The sequence below is a fragment of the Neoarius graeffei genome, chromosome 26, assembly GCF_027579695.1.
Source record: "Neoarius graeffei isolate fNeoGra1 chromosome 26, fNeoGra1.pri, whole genome shotgun sequence".
Taxonomy (NCBI): Eukaryota; Metazoa; Chordata; class Actinopteri; order Siluriformes; family Ariidae; genus Neoarius; species Neoarius graeffei.
Window position 1 is genome coordinate 54,806,378 of NC_083594.1, and position 22,673 is coordinate 54,829,050.

The following is a 22,673-nucleotide window of genomic DNA, read 5'->3' on the forward strand; positions in this document are numbered from 1 at the left end:
CTCCCTGGACGTAGGATCGATCTGCAGCTCCAGGGCTCTGACAGAGTGGAGGAGAGAGCATGTTTAAATCGGCTTTCTTTCTCAGATTAAATCGGTAGCTCACTCTGTGTGTGTGTGTGTGTGTGTGTGTGTGTGTGTGTGTGTGTGTATGTGTGAGTGCTGAAATGTGAGTCAGGAGTTATGCGAGTTAATCCTAAGAGACCTCTCAATGGGTCCATGTGGTGGCACCCTCAACGCGCGCACACACACACACACACACACACAGCCTGCTGCCTTGAGCCTGTGCAGGATTACTGTGTGAGAGGAAATTAAGGATCATCCTTATGAGAGAGAGAGAGAGAGAGAGAGAGAGAGAGAAATGGATTGGGGAAGAACGAGAACAAGAAACAGGAGAATGAGAAAAGAGAAGAGCATTCATATCAACCAATCACAGAGCAGAGCATTCTCCTCACATCAGATCAGATCAGAGTTCAGGACATGCTCCTGTAATTATCAGCCAGTCAGAGCACAGGAGACATTTCTAATAATTAACCAATCAGAACACAGGAGATGTTCCTATTTTTGAGGACCCTTGGTAGCCTCTTGGTTGCTTCTCTGGTTTTTAAACATCAACAAATCAACAGAAGTGATTTTATGTCACACGGATCCCTTCAGCAGTTTCCTCATACACATTGCACGGTTTAAAACATAAAAAATGCTAATCACGCTGATCACGTATTTATTATCTGAGTTAGAATCTGATTAACACTCAGCACGCGTCTGATGTTGCTGTGTTGAAAGCCACAATGTAAACTGCAGCAGCTTGAGACTGAGTCGGAGAGATAAAGTGTGATTGAGGGACTCGCTGACCCGAAGAGAAACATTACTCTTATCCACACTGTCATTCACCTCCACAAATCTCTCCATCTCTCTGCTATCATCTCATCACCTCGCTCTCTTTGTCTCTCCTTTCTCCTGCCGGAGCACAGAGACGATACGCTGAGCTGGCTGAGGCTGCGGGCCAATCAGATGGGGAAGTGTTTACAGGTTCCAATAAAATGGACGGAGGATTTACACGCACCAATCACATCCATCAATCAGTCCAGGAGAGGGACAGGGTGCTGTTTAGACCCTATTCACTTACCCCTACACTTCCAACCCCAGCTTAGACCCGACTCACTTTTCTTCTTCACCCAAATAAAACATCATCTACTCCTTTTCCCTGCTGTTCCTACCCAGATACAAACGATACACCCTTCCCCTCCCTGGTCTCATTCTAAATCAGTCATCACATAGCACAGTTGCATGTCTCTTGTCTCTCTGGACCAGTCCCAATTCAGAAGCTAGTCACGTTCCCTTATTGGCTCCATCCCAATTCAGACCCAACTCACTTTCCTTTATTGGCTCAGTCACAGTTCAGATGCTGTTCACTTCTCCTTATTGGCCTTATCCCAATTTATATCCTCCTCAAAGGCATTTTAAGTCATTTTCAAATTTCAGAATTATTGACTTCCACTTATTAGCTCTCTCTCTTGCAAATTGGCCCCATTTCATTTCAGACTTTACTCACTTCCTCTTCTAGATCTCATCTCATCTCATTATCTGTAGCTGCTTTATCCTGTTCTACAGGGTCGCAGGCAAGCTGGAGCCTATCCCAGCTGACTACAGGCGAAAGGCGGGGTACACCCTGGACAAGTCGCCAGGTCATCACAGGGCTCCTCTTCTAGATCCCATCCCAATTCAGAATGTTTTTTTTAAATTTCCTCCAAACTGGGTGTGTTCCAAATCAGATGCTGTTCACTGTCCTTTCCTGGCCATAGACTCTTATCACATTCTCTGACCCTCTCATTTACTGGCCCTATCCCAATTCTGATGTTACTCATTTCCCCCAGTTGGCCCACATTTGGGTGCCTTAATGGGTTTATCCCAATTGATATACTCATCACTTTCACTCATTGACCGACAACACTTCTCATTACTAGCTTATTCCAGCTAAGAAGCCGCCCATATCCTCTTCTTGGCTCTGTCCCAATTCAGACGCCACTCCCTTCCCCTCAGTGCGCCTATCTCAGTTCAGTGAGGCAGTCTCCTTCACTCTGTGCGCTCTGTCCCTCCCTCTAAAGGTCTGTCCTGATTCACAACCTTCCAGCTCAGTTTTATGGCCTATTAGCAGCATGTTTCAGCACGAAAGAGTGGAGTCACTTTGCTTTGTGACAAAGAACACAAGTTTTCTCATTGAAGTCAATCACAAACCAGGAGGACGGCAGAGTGGGCGGAAAACGACATGGCAGGCTGCAGACGGAAGTTTAATGTACGACTCGTTGAAATAATGTGGACCCCAGACAAACCAAAACTGGACCATTTGTTTTTAGCTTGATGCTGTGGCTCGTACCATAAGAAAGTGTCAGCCTTTTCTGTGATTCACAGCTGTTTGAGTTTCTGCTCAAAAACCAACACATCAATCAACAGAGCCAGCCAGTGAGAGTCAGCTGACTGATGGAAGCGGGGAGAACAGGAAATGATGCATTCAGAGTGGTTGATGTGATTCTCAGAGTGTCTCATCCATTTGCTCAGAAGGCATTAGCCTGATGAAGAGAGACATAAGACAACTTAAATGTAGACACAAAAAGGCGGAGCTTCCATCACACTGTCCACTTCAAACTACATGCACTTCCTCACAAGCGTCCTACACTCATTTTCCCCCGACTGGTCTTATCCCAGTCTATTTGTGTCGCGCTGCTGCTTACTGGTCCTATCCTACTTTAGACACTATTCACTTCTCCTTGTGTGCTCCATCATACAGTAAGTTAGACCCTGTATACATTTCCCTGCTGGCCCTATCCAAATTCAAATGATATCCACTCCCCCAATTGGCCCTATCCTACAACCCCAGTCCCAAAAAAGCAGCGTGTTTACCACTGTGTTGCATCACCTCTACTTTTAACAACACTCTGCAAACATTTGGAAACTGAGGAGACTAATTGTTGTTGTTTTGAAAGAGAAATGTTGTCCCATTCTTGCCTGATAGACAATTTCAGTTGCTCAGCAGTTTGAGGTCTACTTTGTCATATTTTGCGCTGCATAATGCACCAAATGTTTTAAATGGGAGACAGGTCTGGACTGTAGCAAGCCAGTTTAGCACCCAGACTCTCTTACTACAGAGCCATGCAATTTTAATCTGTGCAGAAAGCGGTTTGGCGTTGTCTTGCTGAAAGAAGGAAGGCCTTCCCTGAAAAAGATTTTGTCTGGACGGCAGCATATTGCTATGAAACATGTATATATAATTCAGCATTAATGATGCCTTCCCAGATGTACAAGCTACCCATGTCATGTGCACTAATGCACCCTCATACCATCACAGACGCTGGCTTATGAGCTGTGCACGGATAACACGCCGGATGGTTCCTCTCCTCTTTAGCCTAGAGGACGTGGTGTCCATGATTTCTAAAAAGAATATCTACTTTTGATTCGTCAGACCTAGGGACAGTTTTCCACTTCACCTCAGTCCATCGTAAAAGAGCTCAGGCCCAGAGAAGGGGGCGGGGTTTCTGGATATTGTTTATATCTGGTTTTAACTTGCGTTTGTGGACGCAGTAATGAAGTGTTTTCACAGACGATGGTTTTCTGAAGTGTTCCTGAGCCCATACAGTGATTTCCACTACAGACACGTGTCTGCTTTTAATGCAGTGTCTCCTGACGCCCCGAAGATCACAGGCATCCAATGTCAGTTTTCAGCCTTGTCTCTTGCATACAGAGATTTCTCCAGATTCTCTGAATCTTTTAATGATATTATGGACCATAGATGATGTGATCCACAAATTCTTTGCACTTTTACACTGAGAATGTTTCATTATTCTTTAATTGTTGCACTGTTTGCCCACGCACTCTTTCACAGAGCGGTGAACCCCGCCCCATCTTTACTTCTGAGAGACTCCGCCTCTCTGGGATGCTCTTTTTATACCCAATCATCTTACTGACCTGCTGCCAATTAACCTAATTAGTTGTGGGGGTTTTTTACATTACACAGCTTTATCAGTCTTTTGTTGCCCCTGTCCCAACTCCTTTTGAAACATTTTGCTAGCACTAAATTCAAAATGAGCAAATATTTTTTAAAAAAAACAATAAAATTTCTCAGTTTCACCATTTGATATGTTGTCTTTGTACTATTTTCAATGAAATATAGAGTTTCTATGATTCGCAAATCTTCACATTCTGTATTTATTGATGTTTTACACAGCGTCCCAACTGTTTTGGAATTGGGGTTGTAATCAAAACGATACCCACTTCCCCCTACCCGATCCTAAATTGCATGCTTCTTGTTTACCTTACTTTTGCCTGTATAAACACGAACACGTTCACTCTTCCTCTACTGGACCCGATCACGATCCACACTTTCCTGCTTTACCGTCTTTATTTCTCTCCTCCTACTCACTTTCTCCTCCAGGTTCAGTCCTAATTCAGGCTCTGTGCACTTCCCCTTGTCCATGTGTCTGAACAAACATGAGCTTAGGTGGAGTTTTGCTTTTTTTAGGAGAAACAGATCCACTTTAGGCGGCACGGTGGTGTAGTGGTTAGCGCTGTCGCCTCACAGCAAGAAGGTTCTGGGTTTGAGCCCAGCAGCCAACGAGGGCCTTTCTGTGTGGAGTTTGCATGTTCTCCCCGTGTCCTCGTGGGTTTCCTCTGGGTGCTCCGGTTTCCCCCACAGTCCAAAGACATGCAGGTTAGGTTAACTGGTGACTCTAAATTGAGCGTAGGTGTGAATGTGAGTGTGAATGGTTGTCTGTGTCTATGTGTCAGCCCTGTGATGACCTGGCGACTTGTCCAGGGTGAACCCCGCCTTTCGCCCGTAGTCAGCTGGGATAGGCTCCAGCTTGCCTGCGACCCTGTAGAACAGGATAAAGCGGCTACAGATAATGAGATGAGAATGAGAGATTTTTAAACTGCTCAGATACTCTCACCGGCCACTTTATTAGGAACATGCCTACATCCACCTGCTGTTCCTGTTTTCTGCAGTTCCCTAATCAGCTGATCCCTCAACAGCAGCACGATGCATCAAATCATGCAGATACAAATCAAGAGCTTCAGTTAATGTTCACAACATTCAAACAACAGAATGGGAAAAATTGTGATCTCACAGTGAAGTGTGACTTTCTTTCTTTCACTGGGGTATGGGTGTTGGTTGGTTTGAACCAGATGGAGCGTTGAGTATTTCAGAAACTGCTGATCTCCTGGGGTTTTCACACACAACAGGCTCTAGAGTTTATACAGAATGGTGTGAAAAACAAAAAACCCCGAGCGAGTGAGTGACAGTTCTGTGGGTGGAAACAAACGCCTTGTTGATAAGAGAGGGTCAGAGATCAGAAAATGGACAGATTGGTTCAAGGTTTTTGGCCAGGAAGGATATAGTAACTCATATAATCACGAGCTCGCCTGCGACCCTGTAGAACAGGATAAAGCAGCTACAGATAATGAGATGAGATGAGATGAGATCCATTTTATTACAGTAAACACCAGCGCATGGCATTAAAATGTGATAAATGTTTGTGGTTTTCTCTCTCGGCAGCCTGAGTGGGGTTTTAATCACAGAGTGGGAGTGTGAAGATTCCCACGAGAGGGTTTCTAAACCTGTACCCTGCAGACATGCAAACACACACACACACACACACACACACAGAACACACACTGCAATCACTGTCCACTGTCAAGCTTCTATAGGAGGGAACGTGAGTGTTACAAAAGCAAACAGGCGAAACAAACCCACGCTGATAAATCAACTCTGACAGCACTGCTGTTTCACATCCAAAAAAAAAAAAAAACGCCCCCTGATTTTCCTTTCTGAGCTGTTTGTCATCCATTTTCTCTTCAGTAATACCGTGGGAGAAACTGACTGACCACAGAGAGAGAGAGAGACAGAGAGAGAAGCTACTTTTAATCTGTTCAATAAACTAATTTTATCTCACAGCGCTGTTGAATTCTGGGGTCTGATTGGTCAGAAGCTGTTGATTAATTCTCCAGAATAGCAGCTCTGACAATAGTGTCTCTGCAAATCACAGGTTTACATTAATTCCCTCGTTCTAATACGTTATCGTTTCTATAGTAACAGCTCATTCACATGGACGCTCCACAAAAACGGATTAAAGTGTGTGTGTAATCGTTGACATGGTGGAGTTTTGTGTAACGCTGATGGAAGGAGTCTCCAGTGTCAGTGCTGTGTAACTGTCAGAGGTGAAGTTGTAAGTTGTTTTCTGAGATCTTCAGGACAGGAGTTTACACTTCTTTCTTGCGAACATGCTTAACACACACACACTCACACACACACACACACACACACAAACAGTCAGTGTGAGTTACATTGATTGAGTTGGTGATTGCTGTTTGTTAAACAGGCTGTGATGATACTTTCTGCCTGCTGGTGTGTGTGTGTGTGTGTGTGTGTGTGTGTGTGTGTGTGTGTGTGTGTGTGTGTGTGTGTGTGTGTACCTGAAAACAAAGAGTGGGTCGATACGTCACTCACAGGTGCATACAAAGAGCCATCTGGCTCTCAATGTGTGTGTGTGTGTGTGTGTGTGTGTGTGTGTGGCCAGGGTCAGCCCTCCTAAAGTGTCGTGTCTGTTCCATGCCAAATCTGAGTGCTGTCATCCAACATGCTGCAACATGTCCTCTCTCTCTCACTCTCCAGAGTGCTAAAAAAAAACCTATTTAAATGTGAGACACTGGTGTAATCAGGCAATAAAGATGGAGGCTCACCAGCTTCTCTTTTAACTTTTGCAACACAAACAGAAATTTTTTGCTTTGAGATCCAGTTTGTCAGAATGAACCTTTAACTTTAAATCTGTAAAAAAAAAAGAAAAGAAAAAAAGAAGAAAAAACCAGCATAGTTTCTGCTGCTTCCTACTGCATCCTACTTCTGTGGATCATTTTCCATCCATCGTCGATGTTCCTCATGACAGAGACACACTTTCTATTCAGAGCATCACAGTCAATCAGTTTATTTATTCCACGGAATTTGATCAGAGAAATGACTCCGCCTCGTTTCTCACGTTGATCCGCTGACTCGCGTGATGTTTAACAACATGAATATTGTTTACATGTGGATCGTGACTCTGCATGCGGCACGCTTCACATACTCGCCTGCACATCTTTCTTATACACTACACAGCCAAAAATATGTGGACACCTGACCTTCATATCCATACATGCTCCTCCTCCGAACTGTCGCGTTACAGTTTCCCTTTACTGGAACCAAGAGGCCCAAACCTGTTCCTGTCCAAGCATGATGATGACGATGCCCCTGTAAACAAAATAAGCTCCTTGAAGACATGGTGTGGTCAGGCTGGAGTGAAGAACTCGAGTGTCCTGCACAGAACCCCCTGAGTGAACTCAACCCCATTAAACACCTTTGGGATGAACTGGAACTGGAACTGGAGCCTCCTCTTGGAGCTGAATGAACACAAATCCCCACAGCCACGTCCCAAAATTGAGTGGAAAGCTTTCCCAGACCTCAGAGTGGAGCTCATGATAACAGCAAAGAGGGAATAAATCTGGAATGGGACGTTCAACAAGGCTCAACAAGGACATATGATTGTGATGAGTATATCGTGTCCCAGACTAACCCTGATTTGTATTTGCTTGAATTTGCGAAGTCTGTAGTTTCTAGTTACACGCCATATATACAGTAAAAATATTCCTGTGCCTGAAACGAAGCAGATCGTGTTGGAGTTGGAGCTAATAAATATTGAACATCAGTAACATTTACTGAAACAGAGAAGCTGTCAGAGGACATGGTGTGTACGACTAATGGATAAACTGATTGGTCCATGTTCATTCAACTCAATTCGAAAATGGTGGAGGAGGGAATGCGATGCTACCAGGCGGTGATGTGGAGGCACATTTCGGAGGAGGTGCACGTCAGGCTATGGCGGTCGGGTCCATGATGAGGTGGTACCTATGATGTAGATTCTACACAGAAATATAAACCAAACTTAAGGGGCCTATGTGTGGTCCGATCATTCCTCGGTTACCATGGTTTCATCTTATCCTCTCAGATATGACTTCTCATTGACGTGTTTTGAGCTTGGAAGGAAGCAACAGACATCGTTTGTGCTTCCAACAAGTGTACGGTGCTAGCACAGTTAGTTCACATTGCTAATCTCATCAAAGAACATCGCTAGCACGAAGCCGAGCACGTAGTGTGGACATCGTGGACATTTAATTTCAGTGCGCTGTTTAATTTGCGTTTAAACGGGTTAGACTGAGACACTGTACGCTGTATTGCTACAACCATTTCTCAATGAAAGAAAGAAAAACACAACTCTGGATTGACCAAGACCACATGCAACAACCGTCGCCAACAAGAGACAAACTATTTAAGTGACTCAAAAGAGTTTTCACCTGCTTGTGTGAATGTAACTCACAGTACACACACACACACACACACATCCACGGTTTCACACGTCTGAAAATAACCCCCTCTGATTGGCTGCACAATCGACTGTGAACATGTTGGATCAATTCCCTAAATAAGTGTGAAATGTAGCTAATTTTGGAAAAATGAATCAATTCTGTAACGGATCGTCATCGTCATTTGGAAAAGAATCATTTTATTTACCCAGAATTCAGCTGTGAGCAGTAATGGTGTGTTATTCTCTACAGTCTTATGGATCAAATCACTGTATTAAAACCTGTGTGTGTGTGTGTGTGTGTGTGTGTGTGTGTGTGTGTGTGTGTGTGTAGATTCAGCAATTGAGGAATCAATTTACAGGAAATTGGTTTTCTAAAATAAGTGAGACAGAAACGGCTCGCGAAGAACACGAGGAGGCAAAGGAAAGATGGAAAAGAGACCAGAGGGCAAAATGTGTGTGTGTGTGTGTGTGTGTGTGTGTGTGTGTGTGTGTGTGTGTATACATGTGTGCTCATTAGCCAGTAAAGTTAGGGGGAAAAAACTGAGTTTAAAAAACTCACACATAAAAACATCTGACATGCTGAAATACTGTAAACACACACACACACACACACACACACACACATGACCTTGTGTGATATGAAGTCTCTCTCTCTCTCCTGTATCATGTACTATTTATAATCTTTGCTCTGAATGAATTATTGACAAGATGCATTTTTTTAAACTCAAATTTTTCCCCCTAACTTTACTGGCTAATGAGCACACACACACACACACACACACACACACACACACACACACACACACACACACACACACAGCACTGGAGGATGGAGGTCTCCAGATGCACGATAATGAACTGTGTGAGTCAGAACTATAACTTCAAGCTCAACACACACAATCACACACTTTCACCTGCACATTTTCACCGCTGACATCACTTCCTCCATTTTTTTTTTCATTTTTGAGCGAGTTTGACATGCTAAAGTAGCATGGAATAAAGCAGTCCACCTCATGGAGTTGGTTTTCATCTGAAATGAAAACAAACTACGAATATTGTCTTTGAGGCAACTAAAATAACACCAGGAAATACTAAACTAATTAAAACATACAGTTAATTAGTAAAAAAATTAAAACTCGGATTAAAAACAATCCTCTTGATATTTCTGAAATACAATAACACCAAGTGTGAATTAATTTCTATGTTCTTTTTTCCATTACAGAAAAACCCAGCAATTTAAATTAACGTTTCTTATTTTAAAAAAATATATATGCACTGATTTGCATTTATATTTCTCAATAAATTGTTAATTTTTTTTTATTTAAATATTTTCTATCTCAGCAAGTCGTCAGATTTTTGTCCTGAAATGCTGCATCAATCCCAAAGACTGAAACTACAACTAATTTTAAAATATTTAAAAATTATTTCTTAAAAATGTAACATCATCTCATATCGTAACCCTTAAAATGAATTTAATTAAAAACATCATTAACTGTTTCACATCTCGTGTGAACGAGCTCACGGGTCTCCTAACTAGCTGGTTTGCTAACTAGCTAATCTGTTAACATGCTGATTAGCATCTTCACACTCATGATTAAATCTGTCGTTTTGCTCAGGTGGAAGACTTCTGAAAAAACAACGAAGGCTCGCGTACACCTGCTGTGAAAGCAACGACTGTCATCAAATCGCTATAAGTGCTTTATTTCTGCAGTTTATGGTAGAATGGAGAACACTGCGTCAGATCAGACTGCAGGTCTCTGAAGAGCTTTTCAAACAAGCCTCACTAGAGCTAATAAGGGAGCAGGAAAACAAATACTCTCCAATTAGACATGTCGACTTGACCCATGGAAAATTCCGGATGAAAATTGGCTGGCAGGTGAATGGGTGAGGGCTGTGTACAGGGTCTTGAAATGTTCTTCAAATAATAATACGTTTACTTGAATTAAATTACAGTTTTAGCGTGAGATTAAGCTCATTTATCACAAAGACATTTTTAACTTGTGACTATAATTGGGTGCCAATAATTCTGGAGCCGGCTGCACATACTGTAGATCATATCAAAGCGCTTTCTCAGGGTGCAGCGTGTTTGAAGTGAGCGACACTCAGATGGCGTGAGTCATCGGGAATGAGTCAGACACATTAGCCACCACAGGAGCTCTGCAGCTTAATGAGCCGATACTTCATTGCCCAGAAGCACATGGGGCAACCTGACATGTTCAGCAGCAGATCTCACGCACACTCGGAGACACAAATGGAAATAATACAGTTTTCCTGAGGCCAGTCCCTCGGGGACGCAACGAAAACAGGCTTCTACGTGAATGAACTCTTGCTGTTGCTGTCTTCACACTTCTTAAGATTTTAGCGATATCGCATTTTCATTTTCATATCGTTAGATATCATCGTTTATGACATAAACACTTTGTCTTGTAGGGATGTGCAATATGAGAAAGTATAATCTCAGAATATTTCAAGATATTTCTCCGATAAATGTTATGGATACCTAAAATAGGTATAAAATTGCTACGAAATGATATTTCCGAACAATAATGTGAAAAATTATTTTTACTTTTACTTATCACTCAGCAAAAACAAACATTCGCAAACATTGCATTCAAGTTCATCTGCGTGATCGTACTTCATAACTTTTATTCGTAACTTTTGTTGTTCATTCTTCCTCACTAACTAGTTTATCAGCTAACCTGAAAACAAATCCTGAATTAGCAAGCGATTAGCAAAGTAGATGACTGTTTACTGAAATAGCATACTTAAATAGCTAGCTCACTAACGAAGGCTAATTTGCTAGCTACTGCTCGCCATGAGCTAGCGATGTTATGGTATTTCTTTATATTTGGTCTCCTGTTTTATTCTCTTTTGGATGTCTAACTACAGCTGGAGAGAAACAACAGAATGAATCAGCACTAATACCCAACACACACACACACACACACACATGCACACACATTCCGTTGTATAACAATGCATTTTTTATTGTATGGCATTTTCAATTTAATGAAATGTCAGGCTGCAAGTGAAAAACTGCATGGACCACAGAGAAGATTGATGAACACACACACATACAAATGGTAATGTTTCACAAAGGCAGAATTATGTAGATGAGGCGAGGTGTCGGGCTGCAGACGACCATCTCACATCAAGATTAACAGAACAAAAAAGAAAACTAAATGCTGCTTTTCTTCCCCCAAACTGTGTGCAAGCTAAAAAAAATGACTCAGACGCGGCTAATGTGGATTACACCCCCACCCTGTCCCCCACCCCAACACACACCTATAAGTAAAACCCACCCGCCTTAGCCCATGTTTACATTAGACCGTATCAGCAGATCATCAGATTAACGTTTTTAAAATGATTAGCGTGCACACAGCAACACCAATACACGATTTGCGTGCACACAGCAACACCAATACATGGATACGCTCGGCTCCGCAGGCATCCTGCGCTCCAAATCACTCCGCCCTGAACAGCGAGTGCCCTCTGGAGGGTGCGCACTCCGGCCCTGCGCAGCTCACACAGCGCGCAAGTGAAGCGCACGAGCAGTGATTCGGTGTGTGTGATCCCAGCGCATATCACTTACCACTTGCAAGTGGAAGGATGGCAAGCCTAAAGACAATCATAACTACACAATGGGCAGTATTTGCATCAGTATTTGCAGTATTTTCATACTTTTATACTCTTTAATGAAAGGTGATACAAGGCGGAAGTCCGCGCCGTTTTTCAGCAGTCGTGTCACATGACCAACGCCAGCGAATCAGGAAGGTGGATGTCACAGTGACGTTGTCCAATGAGACGCCAGCTAGAGCTCAGCACAGCGTATCCGCGTATTCTGAATGTTTACACAGCACCGGAGCTGACACGATCTGGATTGAATACGTGGACGCTGGCGGATTCCCGTTTCCCGGCATTTCCAGGCGGTTTAATGTAAACGGACAGTGCATCCGCGAAGAAAACGAGACAGATACGGTCTAATGTAAACATAGCCTTAAACATATAAAAGAATTGAACACCAGCTGATGTAATGCTGAATTTTTACATGATCCAAAGTTTTCTAATTCAGCTACTTCGCTACACTGCTAATGTACAAACCCGATTCCAAAAGTATTGGGACATGGTGTGAGCCATAAATTACAACAGAGAAAAAAATGACAAGACTGAAAAGGACATTACTACACTGGCTCAGGAACACTCCAGAAAAATGTTATCGGTCAACACAGTTCATCGCTGAATCTACCATGAAAAGTGAAAGCCATGAAGCAGCAACATCCAGAAACACTGCCGAATTCTCTGAGCCTGAGCTCATCTGAGACGGACTGAGGCAAAGTGGAAACGTGCGCTCTGGTCGGACGAGTCCACGTTTCAGATTGTTTTTTGGAAATCATGGACATTGTGTCCTCCGAGTGAAAGAGGCAAAGGACCATCCAACTTGTTACCAGCACAAAGGTCAAAAGCCAGCACCTGTGATGGTATGGGGGTGTGTTCGTGCCCATGGCAGGGGAAACTTACACATCTGTGAAGGCTCCATTAATGTTGAAAGGTACGGACAGGTTTTGGAGCAACGCGCACTGCCATCCAGATGATGTCTTTTTCAGGACCCGACATTTCCGTTTCTGGTTGAGAGTACGCCGTGTGCATTCTGACTGCTGCTTCTCACCTGAGCTTTTTTTCCCTTCCATTTGTTTTTCTTTTTCTATTTGTATAGTTTGATGTTTGTTTTTTGTTTGAATGCTTTGTCCACCAGTTGTAGCCTAGCACCGGACCCAGTTTTGGGCGTCGGTTCCTTTCAGGTCTTGGTCCACCATGGGTGATGCCTGTGATCCTCGCTATGGTCTGCAGTGAGCTCGTTGCTCTTTTCACATTGGGGTTATCCAGCGCTCTGTGTGGCGGTGCTTCTGTGCTTGGTGCGGTGTTCTGAGCGATGTTGCCACAGGCGGTGGCTGTGCAGATGGTGTGGGATTTATCTTCATGCACTTTTTGACATCCTGATCCTCTTTTGGTGGACTTTTTCCCCCCCTTCCTTCTCTAATTGTAAAGTGACCTTGGGTGTGAGAAAGGCGCTATAAAAATTTAACTTATAATTAATTATTTATTAATATCCCTGTTTATTCCAGCAAGACAATGCCAAAACATATTCTGCACGTGTTACAACAGAGTTGCTTCGGAGTAAATGAGTGCAGGTGCTAAACAGGCTTGCCTGCCTCCCATTGAAAATGTGTGGTGTATTATGAAGCACAAAATATGAGAAGAGACCATGAACTGTTGAGCAGCCGAAGCCATATATCAAGCAAGAAAGGGAACGAATTTCACTTTCAAAATTTCACCAATCAGTGTCCGAAATTCCTAAACACTTACTGAGTGTTGTTAAAAGAAAAGGTGATGGAACACAAAGGTAAACACGCCCCTGTCCCAACTTTTTTGGAATGTCGGCATCAAATTCAGAATGAGTGTATATTTACAAAAACCAATGAAGTTTATCAGTGTGAACATTAAATATCTTGTCTTTATATTGTACACACACACACACACACACACACACACAGTGGAAAAGCAAATAAATTATGTATCCTTGACATTCTGCATTTCTAATTTGAAAAAAAAATTTCCAAAGGCATGATGATACAAAGACAGAGGTGTTCATCTCCACACACTTCAGAAGTTCATTAGCAGTAAAAGGCCAAAAGCTCATCTTGGCTCAGCGAGATTAAGGTCACACTCGTTGGCGAGGTGCCACTGGATGACCACGTTTGTTGAAGGAAGAGATTACTAAATCCTCTCATAGTGTGTACACAGAGAGAACATGCCAGCCTCCTACACCACTGACACACCCCTATCCTGAAATACCTCCACGCCCATATTCTGCCACACCAGCAGCAGCATCCTGTGCCAAGACAAGCAGAACGCAGCGCTGCTGACTGCCAGCAGGAGAAAGCAGGTAATTAGGGAAGGGCTCTGACCTGTACCTTGTTTCAGTGGAGGTATTTCTGTTCCTCTCAGTGACAGAGATGAAGCAGGCTGACACCAATGCCAGGTCTACACGCTGAACAGCCTCCCGGAGTGGCAAGCGATGTTGCCGACATTAATTTGTTTTTGTTTTTCCTTCCACTGGTGCACCCGTGGGCAAGCAGAGCTCATAATTAAAGAAAAATTGTCTTCACTCAGGGTTTTTTTTTATTTATTTTTGTCACTCCAAATCATTACCTCAAAGTTAAAAAAAGGGAAAACTATATAAAAACTGCAATATACGATGCAACACAAACTAAAAGGAAATAGAAATGCAAGTAAAGTAAGATTTGTTTTTCCCGTCAAGACAGCAACAAACTAGTTCTAGAAAGTGGCAGTAATCTAATTCAGGCTCCAGTAAAACTGCAAAGTAAAAGAAGATGCTTGCTGTGAAATCGTTCTTTGACAGTTGACGTAAATCCGAAGTGCATTTTGGGTTAATTTTGGAGGTATTCTGTGCTCAAGGCCAAATTAAAATACATTTTGTCCCACCTGTATTCAACTCGCAGCATTTTCTTCCCATTCGCTTCCTTTTATTGGTGAAATCATCGACTGTAGACGGGTGAAAAGGCTGCAATACTCAGTCTGATGGAGAAGGTAGAAAAGTTAACCACAGGGCAAGACAGCAGTGTGACGCAAAAACATCACTTTCTCCAAGATATTACCGTTAATGTATGCACGCTGTTGACATTTTTATCAAGGTAAGCCAGAGACTTTTGTTGTTCAAGAAACATTACGCTGGATTTCTGTCTTCTAAAGTAGCTAACAGTCACGTTATAGCCGCCTGTTGTTTTGGATTACCCACGCCAGGAAACAACAGACACCCAGTTAGGGTTCATCTGTAAAAGCTCATGCAATTGTCTCGTGTTATGTCGCGAAGCACAAGCTTCCTTGGTTACAGCCAGCTTACAAATCCTGCACCCAGCCACTGGTGAAATATCTGTGGGCTTCAAGGGATTTATAGTTTGGGAACTGTTCACAGCTAAACGCAGTTGGTAATATCCAAGTATGAGGTTTGATGCAGCAATCCAACTTTTTGCGGTCAGGTTGTATGGATCCCTGGCATCCTTGCTGAGTTTATCTTGGTACGGTTTCATCTCATTTTTGCTTTTGCACTTTTGCTTTACAACTTTCAGAAGTGTTGCTGCTAATTTCACCGTTCCGTTTACTGTAACAATACCTCAAAAATGGCACCTCAGTGACGTAAACACACATGACTGACAAACACAGACACCAGAAAAAGTACAACTAAATAAAAACTAAACTAAAACTAGTCACTTCCTCAGAATAGAAATAAAATTAAACGAGCTGAAAGACTAAATAAAAATAAAAACTAATGAACACTTCAAAACTCTGCTTCCAGGCTCTCAAAGCTGAAAGTGATTCAAATGAAAACAAAGTTCCACTTCTTTGAACTTAAACATGTAAACACAGACTTCATTCATTTAAAAGTAGACGGCCTTTCGAGTTCATAAAATGGGTGAAATTTAGTTCCGTCTGAAATGTGGTGATTGTGATATCTGTTTATTTCTGTAATATCTCACAAAATATCAGGCCATTCTGTGGCTGGGAAGTTATTTAATTTGAGGGGATTAAAGCAAATAATGTGCATGAAATCGCTCGCTTCGCGCAGTCCAGCAGACAGAGGAAGTCCGTGTGCGCATGCGCAGGTTTACCTTCTTCTTCTTCTTTTGGGTTTTACGGCAGCTGGCATCCACAGTGTTGCATTACTGCCATCTACAGGTTTCCCTTTGAGCGTGCACTGACAGTTCCATCATTCTGTCACTAAACGAACAGCTGATCACACCGAGGTGCTCACTGAGCGCCCATACTTATTAGTTTGGTCCTGCATTTCCTTTCCTTCATATACAACCCCGATTCCAAAAAAGTTGGGACAAAGTACAAATTGTAAATAAAAACGGAATGCAAGAATTTACAAATCTCAAAAACTGATATCGTATTCACAATAGAACATAGACAACATATCAAATGTCGAAAGTGAGACATTTTGAAATTTCATGCCAAATATTGGCTCATTTGAAATTTCATGACAGCAACACATCTCAAAAAAGTTGGGACAGGGGCAATAAGAGGCTGGAAAAGTTAAAGGTACAAAAAAGGAACAGCTGGAGGACCAAACTGCAACTCATTAGGTCAATTGGCAATAGGTCATTAACATGACTGGGTATAAAAAGAGCATCTTGGAGTGGCAGCGGCTCTCAGAAGTAAAGATGGGAAGAGGATCACCAATCCCCCTAATTCTGCGCCGACAAATAGTGGAGCAATATCAGAAAGGAGTTCGACAGTGTAAAATTGCAAAGAGTTTGAACATATCATCATCTACAGTGCATAATATCATCAAAAGATTCAGAGAATCTGGAAGAATCTCTGTACGTAAGGGTCAAGGCCGGAAAACCATACTGGGTGCCCGTGATCTTCGGGCCCTTAGACGGCACTGCATCACATACAGGCATGCTTCTGTATTGGAAATCACAAAATGGGCTCAGGAATATTTCCAGAGAACATTATCTGTGAACACAATTCACCGTGCCATCCGCCGTTGCCAGCTAAAACTCTATAGTTCAAAGAAGAAGCCATATCTAAACACGGTCCAGAAGTGCAGACGTCTTCTCTGGGCCAAGGCTCATTTAAAATGGACTGTGGCAAAGTGGAAAACTGTTCTGTGGTCAGACGAATCAAAATTTGAAGTTCTTTATGGAAATCAGGGACGCCGTGTCATTCGGAGTAAAGAGGAGAAGGACGACCCAAGTTGTTATCAGCGCTCAGTTCAGAAGCCTGCATCTCTGATGGTATGGGGTTGCATTAGTGCGTGTGGCACGGGCAGCTTACACATCTGGAAAGACACCATCAATGCTGAAAGGTATATCCAGGTTCTAGAGCAACATATGCTCCCATCCAGACGACATCTCTTTCAGGGAAGACCTTGCATTTTCCAACATGACAATGCCAAACCACATACTGCATCAATTACAGCATCATGGCTGCGTAGAAGAAGGGTCCGGGTACTGAACTGGCCAGCCTGCAGTCCAGATCTTTCACCCATAGAAAACATTTGGCGCATCATAAAACGGAAGATACGACAAAAAAGACCTAAGACAGTTGAGCAACTAGAATCCTACATTAGACAAGAATGGGTTAACATTCCTATCCCTAAACTTGAGCAACTTGTCTCCTCAGTCCCCAGACGTTTACAGACTGTTGTAAAGAGAAAAGGGGATGTCTCACAGTGGGAAACATGGCCTTGTCCCAACTTTTTTGAGATGTGTTGTTGTCATGAAATTTAAAATCACCTAATTTTTCTCTTTAAATGATACATTTTCTCAGTTTAAACATTTGATATGCCATCTATGTTCTATTCTGAATAAAATATGGAATTTTGAAACTTCCACATCATTGCATTCTGTTTTTATTTACAATTTGTACTTTGTCCCAACTTTTTTGGAATTGGGGTTGTATAACATAACGTCTTCTTGCTTTCTTTCCGTTACTGTAGTCGGTCTTTCACGTTTCATTCTCACACTCACGTCCTCCATTTTTCTCTCCTGTTTCAAATTAGTATCCCACAATGCCTTGCGTGAACGGGGAAAGCCCACCATGTGATGCATGACGTAGTATCTTGAATTGGGTCATGGTGAAGCAGGAAAAAATAGCAGAGAATTTAGGGCCACGTGGCTGTAAATTAATTAATTGTTCTTTTAGGAAAAAAAGTAATAAAATCAGAAGTCTGTGATTTAAATTCAGTAGCTTTCGGTCACTAAACAAAAATAATTAGGTGTCAGGGAAAATTCTTTTTATGACCTAAACGTGAAAAATCTGAAAGGCAGTCTAACTTTAAAAAATGAAGTTACAGAGCATTCGTAATTTTTTATCTTTTTTCTTTCCTCTGTTCTGTTTCCCTTCCATTCATTCTTTTTCATTTTTACTTTCTCTCCTTTCTTTTCTCTGTATCACTAGCCGAGTTTCCACTGCAGTTTTACACAAAATTGAAGCAATATTTCAAAAATTTGACAAAACACAGTTGTGAGTGTTCTGTGTTTCCACTGTGATATTCTGTGATTAAAGCTGGGTTTGCGCCTCTCATGGTAGCTCTTATAGAGCTCTCTTTTATCAAAAAGGTAGTGTTTCCATTTGCTCTTCATCTTATGTCATGTGACTTAAATCCGAAAAAAAAATTCCATTTCAGTTTTACAAAATATTGCTTTATCGTCCGAAAAACCATCTCACGTGAGCGTAAAAACTTTTTTTTGCCAGATTTGAGAGTTTTGTTTTTTCAAAATTCACCTTTCCATTACTCGTTTTTAGTTGATGATTTTAAACAGGTTAACAGAAAAACGGCTCCTGTAAACATTATCTTTTCAACTTTCTCTCTTTTCTCTTCTTTCTCTTTCTTCTGACATCATTTTTATCTCCTTGCAAGCACAGGAAGTGAAAATATTATTCATTCATTCACTATTCATCTTCACTAAACTCTTTCATCTGGTCTAGGTCAGTGTGAACTGACGTTAAGCACGCACAGTCACACCCAGGGGCAATTTCGAGTCTCTGATCAACTGGGTAAGTGGGAGGAAAGCATCCAACCTGGAGAAAATGTAGGTGGACATGGGGAGAATGTGGAGAACTCATATCCCAAGCTCAGGATCAAACCAGAAACCCTGGACCTGTGAGGCTGCAAAGCTACCCACTGCACCATCAAGCTGCTCTGCAATGTGAAAATATTCAGGACCCAGAAGTAAAGAGCAACTTCCTCAGGTGATGATGCAATCTGAGCAGGTGAGTGACATGATGTAACTTGAGACAGGAAGAAAAAGAGAGCCAGATATATAAAACTGTTGACTCAGGATCATCTCTCTTTCTCTCTGTATGTCTCTAATGATAAACTCAACAGATCCAAAACATAACCTGTCTCGAGGTACCCATGACCCCGAGGGTAAAACTTTTTCTTGGAAAAAAAACTTCAACAATATGACGCCATGCACCTCTGTCAGCCCACCACCTCTCATCTTATTACAAGTGAGATACAAAACAGTTACCATTCCTCAGTTTCCATAGAGATGTGTGATTTTTCTGGTGTGTGACAGCCCGATGTGTGACTGAGCGTGCTCATAAAGGATCCCAGCACTCGTCTGAAAGCCTGTTATTATCACAATCATTCAATCGGGACCGATTTGCATAATTAAGGTCCGATCGGCCGCCTCGATGAATCATTAGCCCGAGAGCTTCAGTGGCTCCAAACAGGAATGCAAGAACTTGGGTTTGAAGTGGGCTGGGTCAATCAGCAGGGGGTAACTTCAAGGACAACAACTCATTTGCATATAGGGACGATTATTTAATTGCTACTGAAAATGAAATGTCACCAGACCTGAACACCACACACACACACACACACTCTCATACTTTTCAAGTAAGAAGGGTATAGTAATTATTTTAAAAAAAACATGCTAATGAGATGTTAAGTACACAAGACAAGTCTTCTGTGGGCAAAATCTAACTGAGTGAACCTTCCATATGACTCTGAAAGGGCACCATCTTGCTTATGTGTCAACCAGTGGTGCATTTTACACTCCTTAACTAATGATACCTTACTCTTGTTTTCTCCCTCAAAAAAAATAACATCACCACACACAAAGAAATCAAGATGTAAAGATCTGGACCACCTTAGGAAGCCTGCTGCCTTACCTCAGTCAGATGCGGTGTGGGGTTGAAGCCGCACATGTTGCAGACCTGGGCGTGGCACTGGGTACAGTGGTTGTAATTGGGAGTTTCTGTGGGCACACCAACATTTAGCTCGGTCTTGCACAGCGGACAGCACACTTTTGGTCTACTCTTCTGCTGCTGGGATGGCGTTCCAAGTTGGGGTCCAGGATGTGGCCCAGGTTGGGTTCCGGGTTTTGGGGTTGCTGTTGGAGCTTTCTGAGGTGTCTGAGGCTGAGACTGAGGCTGTGGCTGGTCGACCGATATCAAACTGCTGGCTTGGTTAAGGAGGGATGCACCAAATCCGAATAGCTTGCCAAACGGCTGTTCTGATGTAGGAGGATTCGGTTGAGATTTGGTGGGAGTCGCAGGCTGGGACTGAGATTTTCGTTGAGTTTGAGGGGTGGATGGAAGTTTTGGTTGAGTCTGCGAAGGTGTCGGAGGTTGTGATTGAGGTTTGGCTTGGGTTTGAGCCGATGGAGTAGTCTGGGGTTGAGGTTTGGCTTGGGTTTGGGCCGATGGAGTAGTCTGGGGTTGAGGTTTGGCTTGGATTTGGGCCGATGGAGTAGTCTGGGGTTGAGGTTTGGCTTGGGTTTGGGCCGATGGAGTAGTCTGGGGTTGAGGTTTGGCTTGGGTTTGGGCCGATGGAGTAGTCTGGGGTTGAGGTTTGGCTTGGGTTTGGGCCGATGGAGTAGATTGGGATTGAGGTTTCGCTTGGGATTGGGTTTTCATGGGGGTGGATGGTTGAGATTGAGATTTTAGTTCATTCTGGGATGCCGGGAAAGGTTTGGGTTGTGCTGAAGATGGAGTTTGGGGTGCCGTTCGAGGTTGGGGTTTGGTGGGTTGCTGCGGAGAATGGATCTGCTGCTGACTCTTGGATCGTGGAGTGTCCATGTCCATTCCTAATGCCCTTTGCATCTGGCAGTTCAGACACAGCCATTCCTGCACCTGCATGACACAGCCAAGAAACAAGAAGGTAGAAAAAAGAGAAAGAGAAAGTGAGAGATATATAGACCTTGTGTCATCCCCTTGTGATCAAATGCTTTGGAAATATTACATGAACAGCAGCCATTCCAATAAAGCAGCATTGAATTATTAAAGAGGGAGAAAGAAAGACAGAACTACAGGTATTTCATTAAATATTTCATATAAGCTTACAAGCTCTGTTGGTATTTTATCATACAACAGCTGCCCGGTTGTCTAACACCCGATACTACCACCCAAAGAACCACTCAGTGGGAAACAGCTCACTCTCAAGTTGCTTAGATCATCATTATTCACAATAAACAATGACAGGACAACAAAGAGTTGCTTAATAGGATTATTCAGCACCGTGGTTCTCAATCCCCATGTGTTTTATCACTCACCTGATTCAGCTCATCAGATCATTAACAGGCTCTTCATGAGGTTAAACTGTCTGTGTGACATCAGAGGAAACACTCACATGATCAGAGCACAAAGTGCCAACTCACGACTGTGATGAATTTGGGCTGTCAAATTACCTACAAATGTCTTCCACTCAAAGACACGCCCATCTGACACACAAAAAGATACTCCCACTCCTTCCACTCAAAGACACGCCCATCTGACACAAAAAGATACTCCCACTCCTTCCACTCAAAGACACGCCCATCTGACACACAAAAAGATACTCCCACTCCTTCCACTCAAAGACACACCCATCTGACACAAAAAGATACTCCCACTCCTTCCACTCAAAAACACGCCCATCTGACACAAAAAGATACTCCCACTCCTTCCACTCAAAAACACGCCCATCTGACACACAAAAAGATACTCCCACTCCTTCCACTCAAAAACACGCCCATCTGACACACAAAAAGATACTCCCACTCCTTCCACTCAAAGACACACCCATCTGACACAAAAAGATACTCCCACTCCTTCCACTCAAAAACACGCCCATCTGACACACAAAAAGATACTCCCACTCCTTCCACTCAAAAACACGCCCATCTGACACACAAAAAGATACTCCCACTCCTTCCACTCAAAAACACGCCCATCTGACACACAAAAAGACACACCCATCTCTCTCACTCAAATTCACACCTTCCTGTCTCACTCGCTTGCAAGATTTAGGTGCTTTTCTTATTTCTCATATCTAATATAACCTGTCTCATATGTCTCTCTGTCAGTCTGTCTGTCTGTCTGTCTGTCTGTCTGTCTATCTCTCTCTCTCTCTTTTTCTATTTTTCTCATGCAGATGATGAGGTGAGACAGATTGAGCGTGTGAGAACTGAAGCTTTTGTATGATAATTGGCAAAGCAGAGCAAGAACAGCTGCTGAAATTGTGCTGTGTTCACACCGCTCATAAAATTTGTGTGTGTGTGTGTGTGTGTGTGTGTGTGTGTGTGTGTGTGTGTGATGTATGCACAGCAAGTACACACATGGAAGGCGAGCAATTTAGAATCATGGCACCCCCTACTGACCATGTGTCTTGAGAAAGCTGTGTTGAGATGTCTGTATGTCTGTGCTGAGAAAGAAACTGACTGTTTTAGCTCTGTGACATCATCATCACTGTGACATCCACCTTCATGAATGACA

At 42.8% G+C, this 22,673-nt stretch overlaps 1 protein-coding gene across 1 annotated transcript in view; it reads right to left on the reverse strand.

Annotated features, from left to right (window-relative positions):
* bsnb (bassoon (presynaptic cytomatrix protein) b) overlaps positions 1–22,673 on the reverse strand; it is a 92,685-nt gene that overhangs the window by 44,128 nt on the left and 25,884 nt on the right. Inside the window, exon 3 of the mRNA XM_060910704.1 lies at positions 20,091–21,053. Within this exon, the coding sequence (XP_060766687.1) occupies positions 20,091–21,053 (963 nt within the window). The remainder of the gene's footprint in view (positions 1–20,090; positions 21,054–22,673) is intronic.